The sequence below is a fragment of the Penicillium manginii genome, assembly GCF_028828005.1.
Source record: "Penicillium manginii strain IBT 31320 chromosome Unknown utg000005l:1.0-5665137.0:1.0-5668048.0, whole genome shotgun sequence".
NCBI lineage: Eukaryota > Fungi > Ascomycota > Eurotiomycetes > Eurotiales > Aspergillaceae > Penicillium > Penicillium manginii.
In genome coordinates, this window is record NW_026643106.1 from 601,985 (window position 1) to 620,564 (window position 18,580).

General features: G+C 50.9%; 6 protein-coding genes across 6 annotated transcripts; 1 reads left to right on the top strand and 5 right to left on the bottom strand.

Annotated features, from left to right (window-relative positions):
* Nucleotides 1-188: 188 nt before the first annotated feature.
* On the bottom strand, nt 189-2,345 carry N7533_006592 (fungal specific transcription factor domain-containing protein; the record flags this gene model as incomplete). Its single annotated transcript, XM_057103242.1, has 1 exon — nt 189-2,345. One exon carries the CDS (start codon nt 2,343-2,345, stop codon nt 189-191), a length of 2,157 nt encoding a protein of 718 aa, XP_056958199.1.
* Nucleotides 2,346-2,764: 419 nt separating this feature from the next.
* N7533_006593 (NAD(P)-binding protein) lies at nt 2,765-3,790 on the bottom strand (the record flags this gene model as incomplete). Its single annotated transcript, XM_057103243.1, has 3 exons — nt 2,765-3,372; nt 3,659-3,715; nt 3,775-3,790. The coding sequence occupies 3 exons, from the start codon at nt 3,788-3,790 to the stop codon at nt 2,765-2,767; spliced, it is 681 nt and encodes a 226-aa protein (XP_056958200.1).
* Nucleotides 3,791-5,077: 1,287 nt separating this feature from the next.
* N7533_006594 (EF hand domain protein) lies at nt 5,078-9,305 on the bottom strand (the record flags this gene model as incomplete). Its single annotated transcript, XM_057103244.1, has 6 exons — nt 5,078-5,107; nt 5,159-5,825; nt 5,887-8,641; nt 8,731-8,854; nt 8,925-9,082; nt 9,293-9,305. The coding sequence occupies 6 exons, from the start codon at nt 9,303-9,305 to the stop codon at nt 5,078-5,080; spliced, it is 3,747 nt and encodes a 1,248-aa protein (XP_056958201.1).
* Nucleotides 9,306-10,806: 1,501 nt separating this feature from the next.
* On the bottom strand, nt 10,807-13,002 carry N7533_006595 (tubulin alpha chain; the record flags this gene model as incomplete). Its single annotated transcript, XM_057103245.1, is given in 7 exon segments — nt 10,807-11,035; nt 11,096-11,691; nt 11,711-12,051; nt 12,167-12,242; nt 12,356-12,382; nt 12,451-12,491; nt 12,804-13,002. The coding sequence occupies 7 exon segments, from the start codon at nt 13,000-13,002 to the stop codon at nt 10,807-10,809; spliced, it is 1,509 nt and encodes a 502-aa protein (XP_056958202.1).
* Nucleotides 13,003-13,395: 393 nt separating this feature from the next.
* On the top strand, nt 13,396-14,301 carry N7533_006596 (uncharacterized protein; the record flags this gene model as incomplete). Its single annotated transcript, XM_057103246.1, has 2 exons — nt 13,396-13,692; nt 13,813-14,301. 2 exons carry the CDS (start codon nt 13,396-13,398, stop codon nt 14,299-14,301), a joined length of 786 nt encoding a protein of 261 aa, XP_056958203.1.
* Nucleotides 14,302-15,072: 771 nt separating this feature from the next.
* erdS (aspartyl-tRNA synthetase, cytoplasmic) lies at nt 15,073-17,973 on the bottom strand (the record flags this gene model as incomplete). Its single annotated transcript, XM_057103247.1, has 1 exon — nt 15,073-17,973. One exon carries the CDS (start codon nt 17,971-17,973, stop codon nt 15,073-15,075), a length of 2,901 nt encoding a protein of 966 aa, XP_056958204.1.
* Nucleotides 17,974-18,580: the final 607 nt, after the last annotated feature.

Genomic DNA, 18,580 nt, shown 5'->3' on the forward strand with positions numbered 1-18,580 from the left:
ACCCGATGAGAATAAGGAAACTTTGAAGCGCTAGACTTTCGACAATTATTATGTACAACTACACATATTTAGCTTCTCTTACAATCTATTTCGTGAAAACCTGCAATAGAACCATGATATCAATTCGCACTCATCAAAGTGCCAATTAGAATGGGAAAGGGCCGAGGAGGGCCCAACTGCAAGATACCTCAGTCTATCATACCATCACCCGAAATCCATGAGTAATCAATTTCGGTCATCAGATCTCCGGAACTTTCTTTACGAGCAGATGGGGTGTTGTTTATTCCAGTGTAGACAGTTCTGAATCCATCAAGTGAAAAGGGAGCACCTCCACTGGTCTCACTACCGCCGACGAGACTCGATAGATCAAACTCTGTACCTGGACATGTCTGTATGTATTCCGGTGTCAGTGCTGGAGCTGCAAGGATCTGCACAGCAGCAGTAGTAGAAGACCGAGCAGCTGGCGTCACAAGCTGCCCAGAACTATCTCGGGAATCCAATTTTCGGCTCGACAAGCTCTTATGGAACTGCTGAACAAGTATTTCAGCTTGACTAGCAAATCGTCGCAGTAATTGCGCGGCCTCCCTTGAGCTCACGAAGTATTTTCCCATCAGCTCGAATGAACTAATCGCAGTCTGTAGGCATTTCCGGGCTGTCGGGGACGGAGGACAGACAGGATTGGTCAGGATGAATCCTAGTATACAAAGGGCAGAATCCCATTGATATTGGATGGCTGGAGACCATCCTCGTAGTAGATCGGTATCAGTGAGGACCTGATGGATAATATTCGTCAGAGAGATGGCATGGTTGAGGCAATTGATGCTATGGCAATCGGAAAGCGGAGTTATGAATGATGAACCAGGCGGGAGGCGCAAAAATGAGCGGAAGTTTGAAATTTGAAGATGATGGTATAGAATTTCAAGCAGGAGTCGCTGGCGTTGCAGCCAGATTGGACTGAACGTGTCAAACTTCAGCGCGGTCCGCTCGGTTGAAAAGGACTCGCCGGACCCTTTTCGAGGTAACTTCAACGACTCGGGGACATCTTCTGTCCATTCGTAAACAGATCGCACTTCCCGCCCAAGAAGGTTCGCGAGCTCTTCAAGAGCGGCTGGGCTATCGTAAAACGACTTGACCGCATGTTTCGCCTGTATCTGAATGACTCGCTTCGAGAAATTAAACTGAATATGCTGTACCAAATCTACCAGATGTGCGCAGCTTGCATGGAAGCTCAACCACGTGATATCTTCATGGTTCGGACTCATCAGCATTGACCCTAAGAGGGATGTATCTTCCTGGCTATGGCCAGGGGATTCTGAATTTCTTTGCTTCGAATGGATAGTAGTAGTTGTTCGGCCGAGTGCCATTGATAATTGACCGTTCAACATGGCTATCACTGACCAGACGCGATCTCTCAACTGTGGGTCAGCTACCGATGTAGTGCTTGCAGGAAACTGTAATCCAATTGTTTGAGCGACTCTCAAGGCATTTCCCAGCATTGTATATGCAGCATTTAGGGACGATACATTGTAGAGATATACGACGCAATAAATGCAACTTTGTAGCGTCATCATCGAAGGGTTTTCGATCTCATCAAGCAGGAGACGTTGCGAACGGCGGTAAAAGGCATAGCTGTTTTGCGAAGCTACCTTTGCATGATCCACACCATCAGCACTCAAAGTACCATCATCGCTGATCAGAAATGTGCTTCCATATTGCATGCAAATAGCCATAATGCTGTCAACAAGTGGTGACCTGCTTCGCGCGGCAGGAAAACTGAAGTCATTCCAAAGGGAGTCAAAATAATCCCGGAACTCAGCCTCATCGATAATGGGGTATATGCAGTGAAATGACTGCCAGTGAAGATCGAGAAATTGCTCTTCTTGGGCACGGGTCAACTGCTCAATATCTCCACCGAGGCTTATAGCCGATGATTGTGGTTGGTTGAGCTGAGCTTCAGGAGTCAATAAATTTGGGGCGCAATTTAGGCTAAAGATATCCCCAGGGAATAAAATCTCAGAGTTAAGTTGTGCCGTCTTTTCTGTTAGATATAAGCCTAGGCGAGCGCCAAAATATGACGATGATAGTGGACCATAATGAATCAAATTCCCAGTACGGATATCAGGGATTTCGATGCCATTCCACGTCTGTGGAGGGTCAATCGGTACACCATTTGGTTGTGGGTTCTGAAGAGACACTTCCGGTGTCAAAGTTGAGGAGAGCACACGCGATTCAGGCGTCGAGGGGAACTTTTCAGGGCGCTGTTCCTGCGGCTCATGGGGACCTGATTGGCGCTGCAACCCATGAATCTCTAGACGTAAACGTTGAATCTCCCTAATTTCAATCATTAGCAGTAATTTCCACTCATTTAATTACCTGCTGGTCCGAGATACTTATTCGCTGCTAGTAACGAGTCAGACTCAACTCGCTTGCTGATACCAATTTGGCCCCCACTCAGATGTGACTCGTGGCATTTGATCCGATTAACCCGACAACGATCACAAGCCCGAGCAACTTGATCTCGTTTCCGTCGCGCCCTTTGGGGGCGTTTCTCACTGGGATCAGCAGTAAAGGTGGAAAACATTCTTCAGCGCGGATGATATTGTGAACAGAGGGAGGAGGAGGGGGGGAGTGAGTATAGAAAGGATGAGCAAAAGATAAAACCGGATTAGGAACGAGTTGCGAGGGAGAATGCGGTGGCTTGTTCACTAAGCCAATCATTATTATTCCAAACTGAATAGTCATCCATACAACAAAGCTTGATTTTTCAAGACTGATGGATCTCCGGCTCGACGGCCAACAAACTATTTACCGCATCAACAATACTCTCCTTCAACGGTCGGAATTCCAGTCCCAGAATCTCTCGCGCGCGCGAACTGTCAAACCCATACACACCATCTGCCGGGTAATCACCTGGTACCAAGGCCTCGCCAGTCGGTAAACGAGATCGGAATTCAGGAAATTCGTGGTCGATTATTTGCGCAATTTCTTTGTTAGAGAAGTGGCTGGACACAGTGAAGAAACGTTTGCCGCCAGCTTCAACCTTTTCGATAGCGAGGACGTGGGCCAGTGCGAGATCTCGAACATCGACATATAGATAATTCCCTGTTGGAGGGCAGCGATCCTTGGCAGCGCCGGTTATCAGGTCGCGAATGCGCTGGTTGGAGGTGTTGAGGGCGCTCAGCGATGCCAAATTATGCGCGATAGGTCCGAGAACTAGAGGTGGATTAATCACACTCAGGTCAAAATGAGGCTTTTCCTTCTCAACAAAATCCCAGGCTGCTCGTTCGGCGAATGTCTTGCTTGCTCGGTAGGCGTTTGCTGGGCTTTCGTTCGCTTGGTCCACTGTAATAGGACACCAATCGGCCTGTGTCTCTGATTAAAAACAATTCCAACTTTCCAATTCAATGTGAAATTTACCTCTGAGTAAACCTTCCCTTTGGCCGTTGCATAAACATTATTGATGGCGGCAAACGAGGATGTCACCACAACTCGCTTAACAGTTGGGGCATACTTCTGTACCGAATTCAATATCCCAGTGGTTCCAATGATAGCTGGATGAGATGTCTTAGTCGTCGGTACGAAGCTGGGGGCTTCTCAAATTGGAACTTACCTGGGTCTAGGAGTTCCTTGGCATCTTTGGCATGGAAATGGTACGGACTAGCAGTGTGGATGACGACCTCAAATGGGGGCTCTGAAACGACAGCCTCATCAAAAGCTAATCAACAGATGTCAGCTCGCCCATTTTTATCCTTCCTCAAAGTAAATTTTGCTCACCATTCTCTTGGGCCATGTCGGTCACAATAGCGCAATCGAGCCGATTCTTCAATAGTTCTGGGTGCGCAGCCAATATCGCCTGTGCCTTTTGTTGAGACCGAACAGTAGTAACAACCGAATGGCCACGGGCAAGAAGTGTCTCGAGTACATGAGTAGCGATGAAGCCGCTGCCACCTTGGAACAGTTAATTCCTTTTATTTCTTCTTTCGTCTGCTAAGATGAACTCACCAGTGAGAAGAACACGAGTCATTTTGGTTGGTAGTTGAAAGATTTTGGTTATCAGAGGATAGAATGATATTTTTTGAGTACTGAATGACTATAGCCCTGGGTATTAGAACGTTTAAATAAGAATTCTAGCTCGCACATCAAAGCTTATTGCCGTCCCGGACCTCCGAGAGATCTCCTTCTAGACAGGCCAGAAGTGCCGATCCGAGCCTCGTATGTCGGTTGAATCGGGGATACCCCTAATTCCGCGGACATTATCTCAAGCGAGCCCAAAGAAGAGATATGGGAGACTCATGGTGAAACTATTTTCAAAGAATGTCTCCTATAGGAGTTGTTCAATTCAGATACTTCTTCGGGAACTCCGAGAACTCCGATTACTCCTTTCAGATTAGCGCGATATCTGCTAGTAGTGAATGCAGGGGCAACAGACTCGGAGGATCAATTCGAGTGATGAGTTGGAATATGGACATGAAAATAATTGAGAGGCTCAATGCGAAGCTGACACTAAAATATTGCTGAACCAAAATATACCTATAATTTTCGAGGTCTCATGATATTACTGCCACCGGCAGTAGTTGGATAGGAAGGAACCTTGGAAGGCCTTTTGGCTACTACTAGTACTCAATCCAATTATCTTTGGAATCAAAGTAGGGTCTTCCTGGGAAACAGAGTGGGCTCAAAATTAATACTGGACACTTGAGTACTTTACGAAACCATCTAGCTTTATCTTTTGTGGATAGATGTGAAATGGATTATGGGTTATTGTAGGCTACATCACACTTTAACTAATAGACAGATGACACAGGATAGGATGATAGGGCTCAACAGCCATTCATTGAGGGCGTACAATGAAAGGGATAGGTCAAATCAAATTAGTGATGTAGGACGATGGCAAAGACACAAGAGAAAGGAAAAGAGGGGATGTACACGACGCTGGGTAGATAATTTCGAGGGACGAGATGTGAATACTTTCCCATCTCAGCCCATCGAAAATTGAGAACAGACATGGTCATCAAGGAAAGGCATCATGGGAAGGAAGATATGTGTGGATGATATGTGCAAGGTGAAGATGACAGGCTTAGGTCTTCGAAGTCAAATGGTCTGCCGCCTATGATCGAGTTAGTCTTCGTCCACCATTCAAGGGTGTCGGTGAACCTACCTTATCAAGATTATAATCGAACTTCTCCAGGGCTTCTAGAGACGCCTCTCGGGAAAATCCCATGCCTGTCAAGCGCTGCAGAATTTGATCGTCCTCTCCAGAGTCGTTGTTAAGGGCCCATCCAGGGCTCTTGGGATCCGACCCATTGGCAGCCTCCTCAGTGGCAGGCTTGGCATTTTCAAGGGGCGCAAAAAGAGCATCCCAGTCATGGTTACCGGCTTTAGCATCACCTCCATTTGAGGAGCCGGCAGCTTGAGCGTTATTGTCAAATGAGAAGAATTCCGAGGAGCCTCCCTGGCCAGCATCGGTACTTGAAGAAGCGCCATGCTTTTGTGCCGGGGAATCAAAGGAGAAGTCAAAGTCCGAGGCATTCCTAGTATCGTGACCAGCAGGCTCTTCATCGTCATCATCGTCCTCCGCTTCCTTTGCAGGGGCAAGGTTTAGGCCTGCAAAGGCGGCCTCGAAGTCGGGACCGCCCGTCTTTGCACCTCCAGTAAGAGGAGCAGCAGCAGCATCCGGTAAATCATGCTGCGGCTCGTTGCTAATAACCGGAGCTCCTGTTCCTGATTCGACGGAGTGAGGCGCGTCGGGAGGCAAAGTAGGATCAGCACGCTCAGGAAGAAGACCACTATACTCTGGAACGTGACTACTTTCATCGTTGGCAGTGCTAGTCTCATAATTTGGGGGGGCTTTGCTGCGCGTCAGGTGCAGGTGGTTGGGCGGCAGACTGAGTTGATCGCGGGGTAGGGAAAGCAGCGAGCTGAGCCGCATCGATAGAGTCAAGCGGCTTTTCCTCCTTGATGCCCTTTGATGAAACTGGAGTGAAATTATCATCGAACCCCAAAGGGCCTTCGTCATCGGAACTCTCATCTTCCTCTTCGGCATGGTGAAGCTCCTCTATAGGAGGGAATTCGGAATGGGCGGTTGCAGCTCCATTTGTATTTTCATCACCTGGTGTCTTCATGGAGGCAAAAGCTTCGTCAAAGTCGTTCCCTTTCTGCGATTCGGATCGCTTATGGGCCTTGCTACCAAAAAGCTCGTCGAAGGACAGGTCTTTCGACGTTTCTTCTTTCCCAGTGACATTGGGAGAAATTGCAGAGGCCTGCTGTCCGGCGGCCGAAGCACTTGTTACGGCAGCTACCATGGATGGCTCAGGAATTTCATCGAATGGAGATCGGGCCGGTGTTCCTTCGGCAGTGGAACCTGGGGCACGGCTATAATCACTGGACTCTGCGATAGATGGTGCCCCCAGGTCGCTGACGGTAAGTTGCGAAGGGGTGGCAAGGCCGGATTCATCGGGTCCGCCAAATCGGCTACCAGGTGGAGAAACCATAGTGGACGAAGTCACGGATTGGTTTTCATTAAAGGGCAGGAAGTTTGGGGTGATCTGTCGGGACTGGCTGGGTGGTGGGGGCTCGTTTCCTGGGAAAGCCCCAGGAAGACTGCCCGGGCCAGGAGACACGGACGGAGTCGGAACATTAGATACAACAGGAGACTTCGCCGTAGCCAGAGGCGACTCGGAACGGAATGAAGTAGGCGGGGGACCAGCAGCCGAGGGAGCGGCAGAAGTCTGGCCAAAGAGGCTGTCAAACATCCTGTGGTGATCATTCGAATTATCCGGAGAAGGACCGCGGTCGCTCTCACTTCCGGTCATGGTGCGACGGAAAAAAGGGTTGGTACCCTGGCTGGCAGTAGAGGCAGCAGGGCTAGTCACCTCAGTGTTGCTCGTAGGTGTCGGTTCCTCGGTGTATTGAGGGGTTTCTTTGGACAGGGTGTCGATTTCACTCTGCATCTTATCGTGTTCACCCTCGACGGTAGCCAGTTGCTTCTTGTTGATGGCAACAAGACCCTTCTGCTGTCTAGCATCGGAGCGTGCCTTTTCCAATGCGGGCTTGAGCTGAGCAACTTCGGCATTGGCCTGGCGGATCTTTTCTTTCAAGCTAGCATTCTCCTGCTGGTCTGCTGCCAGGGCGGTCGAGACCTGCGTATATTGGTTGTGCAGATCCTGGCGACCACCCTCAATCAAGGCATAGTCTTGCTGCAACTTTGTCGTCTCCGCCTTAGAGACACGTAGCCGCTCCTCCAGCGCCTTGAAGTTAGTCACTTCTTGCTCATACATCGCACGGGCTTGGGCAAGTCGAGTCTCAAAGTCCCGTTTTTGCTGGGAGGTCTGAGTGAGATTCTGCTCTGCCGAAGTACGCTTCTCCTGGACATTGTGCATCTCCTTGGCCAGTGAGCCAATTTGGTTAGACAAGTTGGCGAGTTCAGTAGTCTCCTGAGTAAGTTTATTCGATTCTTCGGGGTCATTGTCTCCCAGCAGATCATCGGATGGAGGCGGAGGGGAGCGAACTTGCCCCGGTGTTCCGATTGATGTACCAGTCTGCTGAGGCTGCAGGCTCTGGCCGAATGTTGATGTTGGGATAAAAGGCTTGAAGGTGGTCGACGCCGTCTGCGGGGAGGCTCGGGATGGCGAGCTAGGGGTTTGAAATGCCATATTGGAGCCGCCTGTAGATTGGGGTACCTGTGTCTGTGTGGTCGGGGGCGGGGGCGAATCAAGGCCAAAAAGGTCATCCGCGGCAGATCGTGGAACCGGGGCTGGTGGAGGAGGCGCTGCCATTGGGACCGGAGCAGGAGCTTGTCGGCGCATGCTGGGCGGGATCAAAGCAGGAGGAAGAACCTGGGGTATAGGCTCCTTTCCGCCCCGCTGCAATTTCACAAGGTACATGGCCACGGCGAACTCATCTCGGTTCAGCTGGCCATCGGCATCAATATCAGCAAGGTCCCAAATCTGTGCCAGAACCTCCTCAGAAAGTCGAGCCTTCATAAAAAAGGCAACAGCCTGGTCACCCGTGATAACACCTGCCCTAGCCGTATCAACGGTCTCAAAAATTTGATCAAAGTGACCTTTCTCCTGAGCTGTGATAAGCCAATCGCCAGTGGATTGTGCAGACAACGGGGTTCCGAATTGAGCTCGGGTGACAGGGCTCATGGGGCTCGTAGTTCGCTGAGGTCCTGTGAATTGTCGAGGTACTGCGGGCACCGGAGGTACCTCAGGGCGCGCTCCGAATGAACCGCGTTGAGGGCCTCGGCGGGCTGCAGCATCGTAAAGTCCAGGGGGCAATGTCTGAGGAATACCACGGAGAACACCAGACTTGAATGAAGTCAGAAGGTGCATCGCAATGATGAACTCCGTCGCATCCAGAGCTCCGCGCTGTTGGGTATCCGAAAGACCCCATATGCGACCCAGGGTCTCATTTGGCAATCTGGCGCGTTCAAAGATCTGCTTAGCAATCTCGCCGGGCAGCAGTCCATTAACAACACCCGATTTCTCGAAGAGGGAAAGGAACTTGTTCGCATCGTCAGGCTGAAGCGGAGGAACTCGGATGGGAGGCCCGCCCGCACTTGGGGGAGGGCTCTGCGCAGGCTCGGGTACAGGGGCATTGACATCGACTTGAATACCATCGAATCGAGGGAGTGGGCCGGCTAAAACGAAAGAGGTCTATGATCAATATTGGTCCCGTCGAGGCACAGTGAAATGTCGTCCCCTATGCAAACCGAGAGAAACCACTTACGCTGTAAAGCCAACTCATCTGATGGCGTACGCCCGGCTTGTGCATGTCCAATCAATCGTAGCACGATGCCAAATCCTGACGGGGTCAAGAGACCCCTGTTCTCTTTATCTGCAAGCTGCCATATCTAGAGGCGGGTTAGTTCTCTCGTCCCTCGTGCACTTCCAAGCTTGAATTCTCCATTTTTGTCCACGTACCTCACCCAGGGTTCCAGATGGCAAATGTGTCTTCTCAAAGAATGGGACAGCAATTTCACCAGTGATCACGCCGAGGTTGGTGGTGTCGGCAGCTTGGAACAGCTGGTAGAAGACGCGCTTCTCCTCGGGGGTAAGATTCAGGTTCGGATGTCGTTGGGCTGTAATTTTCACAATCAGTCACGTTTGCTCGCTTTCTCCTCCCGTTGTTTTCTCCTTGTTTTGACGATATTCACAGCAGCAGGGCGGGTGTCGGAACGGCGCATAGAGAGGGGAAGGGGGCCGGAGTTCGGCGGGTCCTCCTGAATTGCGCCGGAGCTTCTATGTCCATTGCCAAATATCCAAGATGGGAGAAAGAGTGGACAGCTTACCGGTATCGGCCATAGCGTTGTATTATGGAGGAGTTAGACTCCTCTCCTTCCAAATAGATTTCGGGATAGTTGGGGCCTGGAGGACGTTTGGAGACACGGGGTGGCCGTCAGCTTGAGCCGCAGACCACGAGCGTGGATTGGCGCCAACGGAGAGACGGAAGTGCAAATGAAAGCCGGAGAAGGTGTCTCTCACTCTAACACCAGAGAGAAACGATGTGGTGGTGGAATGGAGAGGAGTATGCAAGTGTGGCTGGGGGGGTGGAATTGGGGGGGATGTCGTAAGGAAGGCAGCCAGCCCCATCGCGCAAGGCGGTCAATTGACTTAGCGCCCATTCCATTCACCTTTGCGCAGTAGAATTCAGGGCAATTCTTGTAATGTTAATTATAGTAATAGGGGCAGTAGTAGCAAGGAAAATATTGAAGCTAATTCCGAAACTTGTACTAGTTTGGGGGCATTCAAGCTTTCATTATACACAATATACTACTAGAAGTATACAATATGCACCCTACTATACGAAGCCGCCGTGTATCAACTCACGATTTCACCAAAGTAACACACAGGAAAGCACTCTAAAATATGACAGTTTATATGCCCCTTGCTAGTTCTCACAGGAATTTATGTCAAGCAGTATAGGTAGAACTGCTGAAATTTTATGTACATCAAGTAACAAACCATGGCCCAGGTTGGATGGAACCTTAGGAATTCCAATATCACTTCCTCGAAACGAGTAGCATAGCAATTGTCGGGTTTTCTTTTTATGAAACAATTCGTCCAGAGGCAGACACGACACATTTCACAATGAATCGAGTCGAAAGCGAAATCATGAAAACTCCAGTCTGATTCCAAATCGAATGGCGTATCAAAAGTTAGTTCAGCCTTTCCGACAAAAAAAAACAGGTGACAATAACTTGTTTTGAAATTTTGAATTACGGGATATGTGGTCTCGGAAGTTATCTATTTTTTTCTAGAAAAAAAAAAAGAAAAACTGGGGAAAGGGGGAAAGAGGAAAGGGGAAAGGGGGTCGACTACTAGTAGTAAACTGAATACTATGAACATGTCCCCAATAGAGGCATGATCCCGTGACTGTTAATATACTATCATCCCATTGGGTAGTATTGTTCAAGTTATTACTAGAACTACTACTTCAAGTACGAAATTGAATAATTACTACGCGAAAGAATTACACCTGGGCACTCAGCGAGAAAGAAGTAGATAGAACGAGCGGGAAATTTATCGCTGCTTCGGGGATATTAAAGATATATCGAACAACAAAGCCAGAAAGACATGATCGGGGGCTGAAAAACTATGTTTCCCATCTATTTGCAAGCCCAGGTATTGTTTGTTACCTTACCATAGATAAGAGGAACGTCGATAAGAGAGAGCCTTAGCCTTGGTGACGCGCCCGCCAGAGTTCGAATTGGCTCAAAACAGCAACCCGCCAAAATTAAAACCAAGCCCGTACACGGACATAACACGATGACACGACCGGACACGCTCACGCAACATCCCGAATCTAGTACTCGGGCTCAAGCTCCTCCTCCTCCTCGAGGGAGTCGCTGGCAACCTCCTCGTAATCGCGCTCCAGAGCAGCGAGATCCTCACGAGCCTCGGAGAACTCACCCTCCTCCATACCCTCACCAACATACCAGTGGACGAAGGCACGCTTGGAGTACATGAGATCGAACTTGTGGTCGAGAGCGGACCAGGCCTCGGCGATGGCGGTGGTGTTGGACAGCATGCAGCTGTAAGAACATTATTATTAGTATCAAAATCATCGCTTTTCCATGGGAATAAACATACACAGCGCGGCTGAGGTTGGCAAGGTCGCCGTTGGGGACCTGCTGGGGGGGGGCTGGTAGCAGATACCGAGCTTGAAACCAGTTGGGCACCAGTCGACGAACTGGATAGTGCGCTTGGTCTTGAGGGTGGCAACAGCGCCGTGGGCGTCCTTGGGGACAACGTCACCACGGTACAGCAGGCAGGTAGCCATGTACTTTCCGTTGCGGGGGTCACACTTGACCATCTGGTTGTTGGGCTCGAAGCAGTTGGAGGTGATCTCGGTGACCGAGTGGGCCTCGTGGGAAGCCTTGTCGGCGGAGATGACGGGAGAGTAGGCGACCAGAGGGAAGTGAATACGGGGGTAGGGGACCAGGTTAGTCTGGAACTCGTTCAGGTCGACGTTCAGGGAGCCATCGAAACGGAGGGAAGCAGTGATGGAAGAAACGACCTGGGCGATCAGGCGGTTCAGGTTCTCGTAGCTGGGGCGCTCAATGCCGAGGTTACGGCGGCAGATATCGTAGATGGCCTCGTTGTCGACCATGAAGGAGCAGTCGGAGTGCTCCAGAGTGGTGTGAGTGGTCAGGATGGAGTTGTAGGGCTCAACAACGGAGGTGGCGTTCTGGGGGGGCAGGGTAAACACAGAACTCCAGCTTGGACTTCTTGCCGTAGTCGACGGACAGACGCTCCATCAGGAGAGCACCGAAACCGGAACCGGTACCACCACCGAAGGAGTGGAAGACCAGGAAACCCTGGAGACCGGCACAGGAGTCGGCAACACGGCGAACCTTGTCGAGAACCTGGTCGATCATCTCCTTGCCAACGGTGTAGTGACCACGGGCATAGTTGTTTGAAGCATCCTCCTTGCCAGTGATCATCTGCTCGGGGTGGAAAAGAGAACGGTAGGTACCGGTGCGGACCTCATCGACGACGTTGGGCTCGAGATCGGCATAGATGGTACGGGGAACGTAACGACCCTGGCCTGTCAAGGTGGGGGGTGAAGAATGTTAGGGAGATCTTGACCACGAGCAATTTTGCAGAAAAAGGTGGGGAAAGCAACAGAAGGTCTAGAAACGACCTAGAAGAGATTTACATACCAGTCTCGGAGAAGAAAGTGCTGAAACCGTGGTCGGGATCGGCCTTCTTGCGCTCATCGGTAAGATATCCATCGGGCTATTGAGGGTGTTAGTTGCGGGTGCTTGCTTCCCGGCAAGGGAAAAGGGGGGGAAGTGGTGCGGCTGCCCGAGTTGAGATTGGGCGCCACCAAAGTTGCAATTCCAACGTACCTGGATACCGTGCTCCAGACAGTAAAGCTGTAGGTGGAGTGTGGTTAGTATTGACAGCCGTTTGAAGTCGCAATTGAAGGTGGTGTGATAGTTACCTCCCAGCAGGAGTTGGCGATCTGGCAACCGGCCTGACCGACTGGATATCGGGGAAACAAGTCAGTACGATGGAAATTTGGCGATGAAGCCGATGCCGGGAGAAAGAGCAGCAGGGAATTCAGGACATACCGTTCAGGGAGATGATCTCTCTCATTGTGATGGGTGGTGATTTTTCGAGGTCGAAAAAAAAGGAGGGGAGAGGGACCCGACAACAAACACGGGTCTAAGGAGGGTTCAGGGGTTAGTGCGGTCGAATTGGCGAGATCGAAGGAGCACCACAAATGGAAGGGGGAGGGGTAATGGGAATGGTCGAGGGATAGAGAAAGTAGTGTAGGGGGGTCAGTAAACTCACCAAAAATGGGAGGAATGGAGTCGTCGAAGAAGCAGAAATGTTGTGGAGGAGGGCGTCTGTGCTGAGGGAGTTCGTTGTTGATTTGCTTTGGGTCGCGTCGCTCGGCGTTGATTGGTCGATGCCCACAACACCCGGCCACACCGCCTGTTGGGGTCACGTGCGAGTCATGTGATTGCAGCATCGTTAGTGTCTGGTGCATGGTGCATTATATGGCTCACCAATGCCCTCTGTATAATATTGAATTTTGTATATCTGTAGAATGACCAATAAAAGGTAATCTACCAGTATTATTACTAGTATACTAACAATAATAAGTTGGGCGATCACTGGCAGCTTAATGCATCCATCCCTCATACTAATTAGTACTGTAGTGATATTCCTCACCGCCAACCGAACTGCGTCACCACCGGCATCTATGCCCAGGTGGATATATTTCCATGCATCACCTGCACCATGATCTACCTCAAATTCAACTGACCACTTCCACTCCCTATACATGAATTATTTCAAGAGTCTCCTTCCAACATCCACATAGCCACTGGCACCGAAAGGCATTACACACCAACTTACTAAACCCCCCCCAATCCAAGAAATGCGCCTCCACGGCCTCGGCCTGCTCAGCCTGCTCCTCAGCATCGCCAGCATCGCCCACGCCAATGTCGAGAAGACCATCTTTCTCGGCCCACCAGCCTCGACAATTCCTTCCGAGGAGCCCGATTTAGACGACCTCGGCCTTGAACGACTCTCCCCAACCAACCCAGTCGTGCGTACCCAGATTAATGCCTCATTTCCAACCAACGATGCCCCAGATGGCACAGACTCGTGGTTCTTCCTCGAAGACCTCACCCCAGGCCAACGGTACGAGGTCCGAGTATGCTGGCTTGCAACGGTACGTTCGATATCCCCACCAATTAAACATACTATACATACCAAACACATGATTTGATATGTATACACTATACCTCCGAGTTACTAGTATACAGCAGCAGCAACTAATAAACAGAATTAGCAACCAACAACATTCACACTAACAACACACCTCCTATCCGAAACAATCGAGGAAAAGTCCCTCCTCTCATCCCTAAGTATATTCTCATCAGCCCGCCTAAGCACCCAAGACCCACGCCTACAAACAAACGCCATCCCCCGCACCGCAGGCCGGAACTTCCAAAGGAAAACCGACTTTCCGGACCCGGGACCAGTAACATCCTCGGTCCTGTTCCTGCGCGTGCGCGCAGCGGCGGATTACTTCACGACGGACGAGGCGCGGATGGCGCGTCCGGAGCCCGTGGCTGTGGATTTGATTCTTGATCCGTTTATTTGGAATGTTTTCCCGCGTTCGTTGGTACCGACGGCGGGGTGGGTTGTTGTTGTTGGCGTTGTTGCTTTTTTTGTGGCGAGGTGGGTTACTGGTGAGATTGGGCGAGTTATTGATGATGCGAGGCGAGAGGAGAGGGAGGCTGGAAATGGAGAAGAGGATGGGAAGAAAGAGAGGTAATTGGTAATTAGGGGTTGGCTTTGGTTGTTCCGTCTTATTTCTACGATTATCGTGTTTGCGGACTACTGCTACCTAGTAGTAGCCAGTGAACATTGTTATCCAAGGCTCAGGATTGTATATACATAGTACTCTACGTCTATTTAGGTAATATAGCATATGCCCATATGGATGGGCGTTCCTCTCGGAAACTCCGAGTTGTCTCAGTGCCCAGGTGGTAGTAACCTTCCAAGGTTGGAATCCTTTTCCGGCCTCGGAATGGAGTACCTACATAGGTAAGGGCTGGTACTGGTATTGTACTTGCCACTAGGATAGTCGATTTGACAATCTACTAATACGAGAAGAAAAAAATATTTTACCAACCGTTCGCCAAATAGATACATTATGTATAACCAAGATCACTAGCCAAGACAAGGGGTACATGCGGGGCCAGTACAGGAGGGGGAATAACAATAAATTGATGATGATGATGGAGCATTGCCCCAGGCAGCGACACCAAGAGCGAGAACGCCAAAAGCCAAATCCAAAAGCCAAAAAGGGGAGAATCCAAAAGCCAAAAGCAAGGCCCAATCTTGCATATCCCACGTATCGCTCTACTCTATCCGTCTTGACGTCTTGACTGCGACACGATGGGCTGAGTGAGTCCAGGCAGAGATAAAATGCGAAGCACCCCAGATCATATCAAAATCATATCATAAGCATGAGATTAAAAGAAAATTCGTCGATAAGCTATGCATAAACAGAGTTTCTGCAAATATTCACTTCGTAAATGGCCTAATCTTCGAAAAAGTTCAGGATAGCGCGGATACCCTTCGACCCTAGACCGTGGGCTGGGTACGCGATGTACAAAGGCTCTTCGGTAGCGCCCAGCTTGGCACGGAACTCGCTCTTACGCACGAGATGGAACTGTTTGGCCAGTGCCTCGTAAGTGTGTTCCAGCATCTTGATCTTGGTGCCGTGCATGTTGTGGCCCGGGATAAGTTGGGAAGTGGCGCCGGCACCAAAGGTGAGTCCCTTCACGCCGCCCTTGGCGGCAGTCTGAATGGCCTCGGTCACGATGTATTCGATCACACCGTTCGGCGAGTTGGGGAAGTCTAGACTGTACTTGACTTGCATACCGTGGTCCGGAGAGAGCATGGCCAGAGCAACGAACGCGCAGACGACGCCAGTCCTGTCGAGTGCGTAGAAGTACCAACGGTGCTCAGAGTCAATCCATGGGCGAATCTCCGAGAGATGCACCTGAGTACCCTTGCGGTTGGCCAGCCACTCATGGATACGCTCATCGATCTTCTTGCGAACATCTTCAGAAGGCAACTCGCCCTGGCTCAGAGACACGACCTTGATGTTCTCGGTCTCGGCACGGCGCAGCTTCTTGGCAATCTCGCCATCGGAAGCGGCCTTGTTGCGAGATGGATCGACGCGCTCCTCAGCAATGCAAGATAAGCTGCGCCATCCTAAACGCTCTCCAAGGATGGTTTCGACCTCGGGCGAGCAAAGGAGCCAGACGGGCTTGAGCTTGGTTTCGCGTCTCAGCCACTGCAAGAACTGAGTGATGGTGCGAGTGTACTGGGAAGGGTCGCAGGCCGGATTACCGGGGATGATCGCGTAGTTGTGAGAGCTGGCAACATAGGAAACGGCGGCACCAGTGGACATGTCACGCCAGATCTTGTACCGCTCGTCAAACCAAGAGGTGGAGGTGGCATCGCCATAGTTGGCAATCAGCTTTTCCAGCGGTTGGAGCTCGCTGTCATCCGAGGCAACGCGGCGTGAGGGCTCTGCGGTATACCATGGGGGCTCAAGGGTAGATGCCTCCGGATGGCGAAGCTGCTGCACGGGAGGCTTGGCTGGCAGACTCTTGGGATCACGGTGGAAGAGCGAGGTGAGACGAATGTTGCCCACTTGAAGGAGGAGCATCAGAAGACGCTCCAGACCAACACCGGCACCCGCGTGAGGTGGGGCGCCCCAGCGGAATGCCTCCATGTAGTCCTCCATGTCGTCGGGGTTGATGCCAACGCGGCGCATGTTCTCTTCCAGCATGTGTGGCTCGTGGATACGTTGACCACCAGACACGATCTCTTGGCCCCGAATAAACATGTCGAATGAGTTTGTGTACTTGTCATCTTCGGCATCTGGCATGGTGTAGAAGGGACGAGCGCCGCGAGGGAACTTGTCGAGAACATAGTAGTCAGTGTCGTATTTCTCCTTCACCAACTGACCAAGACGGATTTCATCTCTAGTCGCCAGGTCCTCATCCAGTGGCAAGGGCTTGCCATCCTCATCACGCCAGCCTGAGTCGTTGAGCATCTGAATGCCATCGGCGAAGCGGATAATGGGGGTCTTTTCCAACCATTTGACATCCTCCGAGGGGAACTGATACTTAACATGCTCAATCTCCTTGCGATACTTGGTGTAGATGCCACTCAGAATGTTCTTGATAACCGCATCAAGGGTCTCTAGCATTTCGTGGTAGTGCTCCTCGATGGCCATTTCAATATCCAGACCGGTGTACTCGGTCAAATGACGATGGGTATTGGAGTTTTCGGCACGGAAGACGGCGCCAATTTCGTATACACGGCCAAAATCAGCCGCAATGGCCATCTGTTTGGCCAGTTGAGGGGATTGGGCCAGGAATGCGGGACGGCCAAAGTAGTTCACTTGGAACACACTGGCTCCGGACTCGGTGGCGGCTCCCTGAAGCTTGGGGGTGTGGATTTCGATGAACTCACGCTCGTCGAGGGCGCTGCGAAACAGGTTGCAAGTCGCGGATTGAAGACGGAAGATGGATTGTGAGGTTGCAGTGCGTAGGTCCAGCAGACGGTTAGAAAGACGGGTGCGGTCCGGGATGTGGTTGCGACGGCCCTCAACCTTATCCTCCTCGTTGGTGCGGATCTCAGCCTCGTAGACGCTGAAAGGAACGGGTTCCTCGCGCTTCACGAGTAGGTGGATGGACTCGATGGAGAGTTCGACGTCGTGAATACTGCATCCCAGGACGGGGACATCTGGTTTCTGGATGGTACCACGGATGCGTACGAAAGATCCGACCCGCAAGTGCTCAGCCCACTGGATCATAACGATCGAGGAGATGCCGGCACGCTCGTGAAGTACGCCCTGGAATGTCTCCAGTTGCTGACGAAAGACAAGGAAGACCAGCTTGGCGCTCATCCGACGGATGACGTGCAAACGAGCGGTGAAATAGACCTGCTGTCCAACCATTTCCGGGGTAATATGATCAAGACGAAGGCGGTCCTCATACTTTCGGTCCTGCGACTGCATCAGGGGAAGTTCGCCATAGCGGGCTTTCATTTCAGCAGTCTCCTCCTCGGCAGCTTTGGCAAGCTCCTCCTCCTTGCGGCGGTGATCGGACTCGGAGAATTGCTCCTCGCTGAGCCGGCTGCGCTCGGAGCGACGTTGCTGACGCGCTAGGCGCTTTTGTTGGTTCTTGCTCAGGGCACCACTGGAGGAATCGTCGGAGAAATCATCGGAAGACGAGACATAGTCACGTTCTCGCAGGAAGTTGCCGAGAATGCTGCGACGAGGCGAGGTCGGGGACATGGAATCGCGAGAGGTGGAGGTACGTGGTTTGGGGGAGAGAGTGGACCGAATGCCCGAGCCGGACGAGTCATCATCACCCAGATGGCCACGAATGGCTTTGGAGAGAGCCCTCTTGATGGACATGGTGGGCACCTCCAAACTGGATGAATGGATAGGGATGTACGGGGGAGTCAAAAGAAGATGGTGGATGATATCAGGGGGGGAGGGAAAGTAGAGAAGAATAAGAAAGTAAAGAAAGTAAAGAAGGGGTCGAGGCGGGGTTTGCGGGAACTGCAAGCGGCGATCGTACGGCTTACTTGCTTATACCATGCAATGTATGGTCTGGTCTGGCCCGCGGGGTTTCCGAGGGGTTCCGTTAAGCAGTACCAGGGAATGGAGAGTAGGATAGTAGGCTATCAATGTCAATGCCAATACTCTGTATAGTGCCAATATATAATTTAAATTAAAAAACAATTCGGAGAGATCCTTAGGTCGTTCTGTCGGAGTCTGATACAAATAGGAGTTGAGGTCATGACATCATGTGGGCTGCCCGGATTTGCGCAGGAATGCTTGTTTACGACTGATACTTGGATTTGCAAATTTCAATGGCAGCACACTACGGCATAATGATGGTACCTAGTGAGTTCTGTACTATAATAGTACTAGTATTATATAGTATATAGTATTATAGTATATACTATGTACTATATACTATAAGTATATAGGTACTTACAAGATACTAGCAATCACT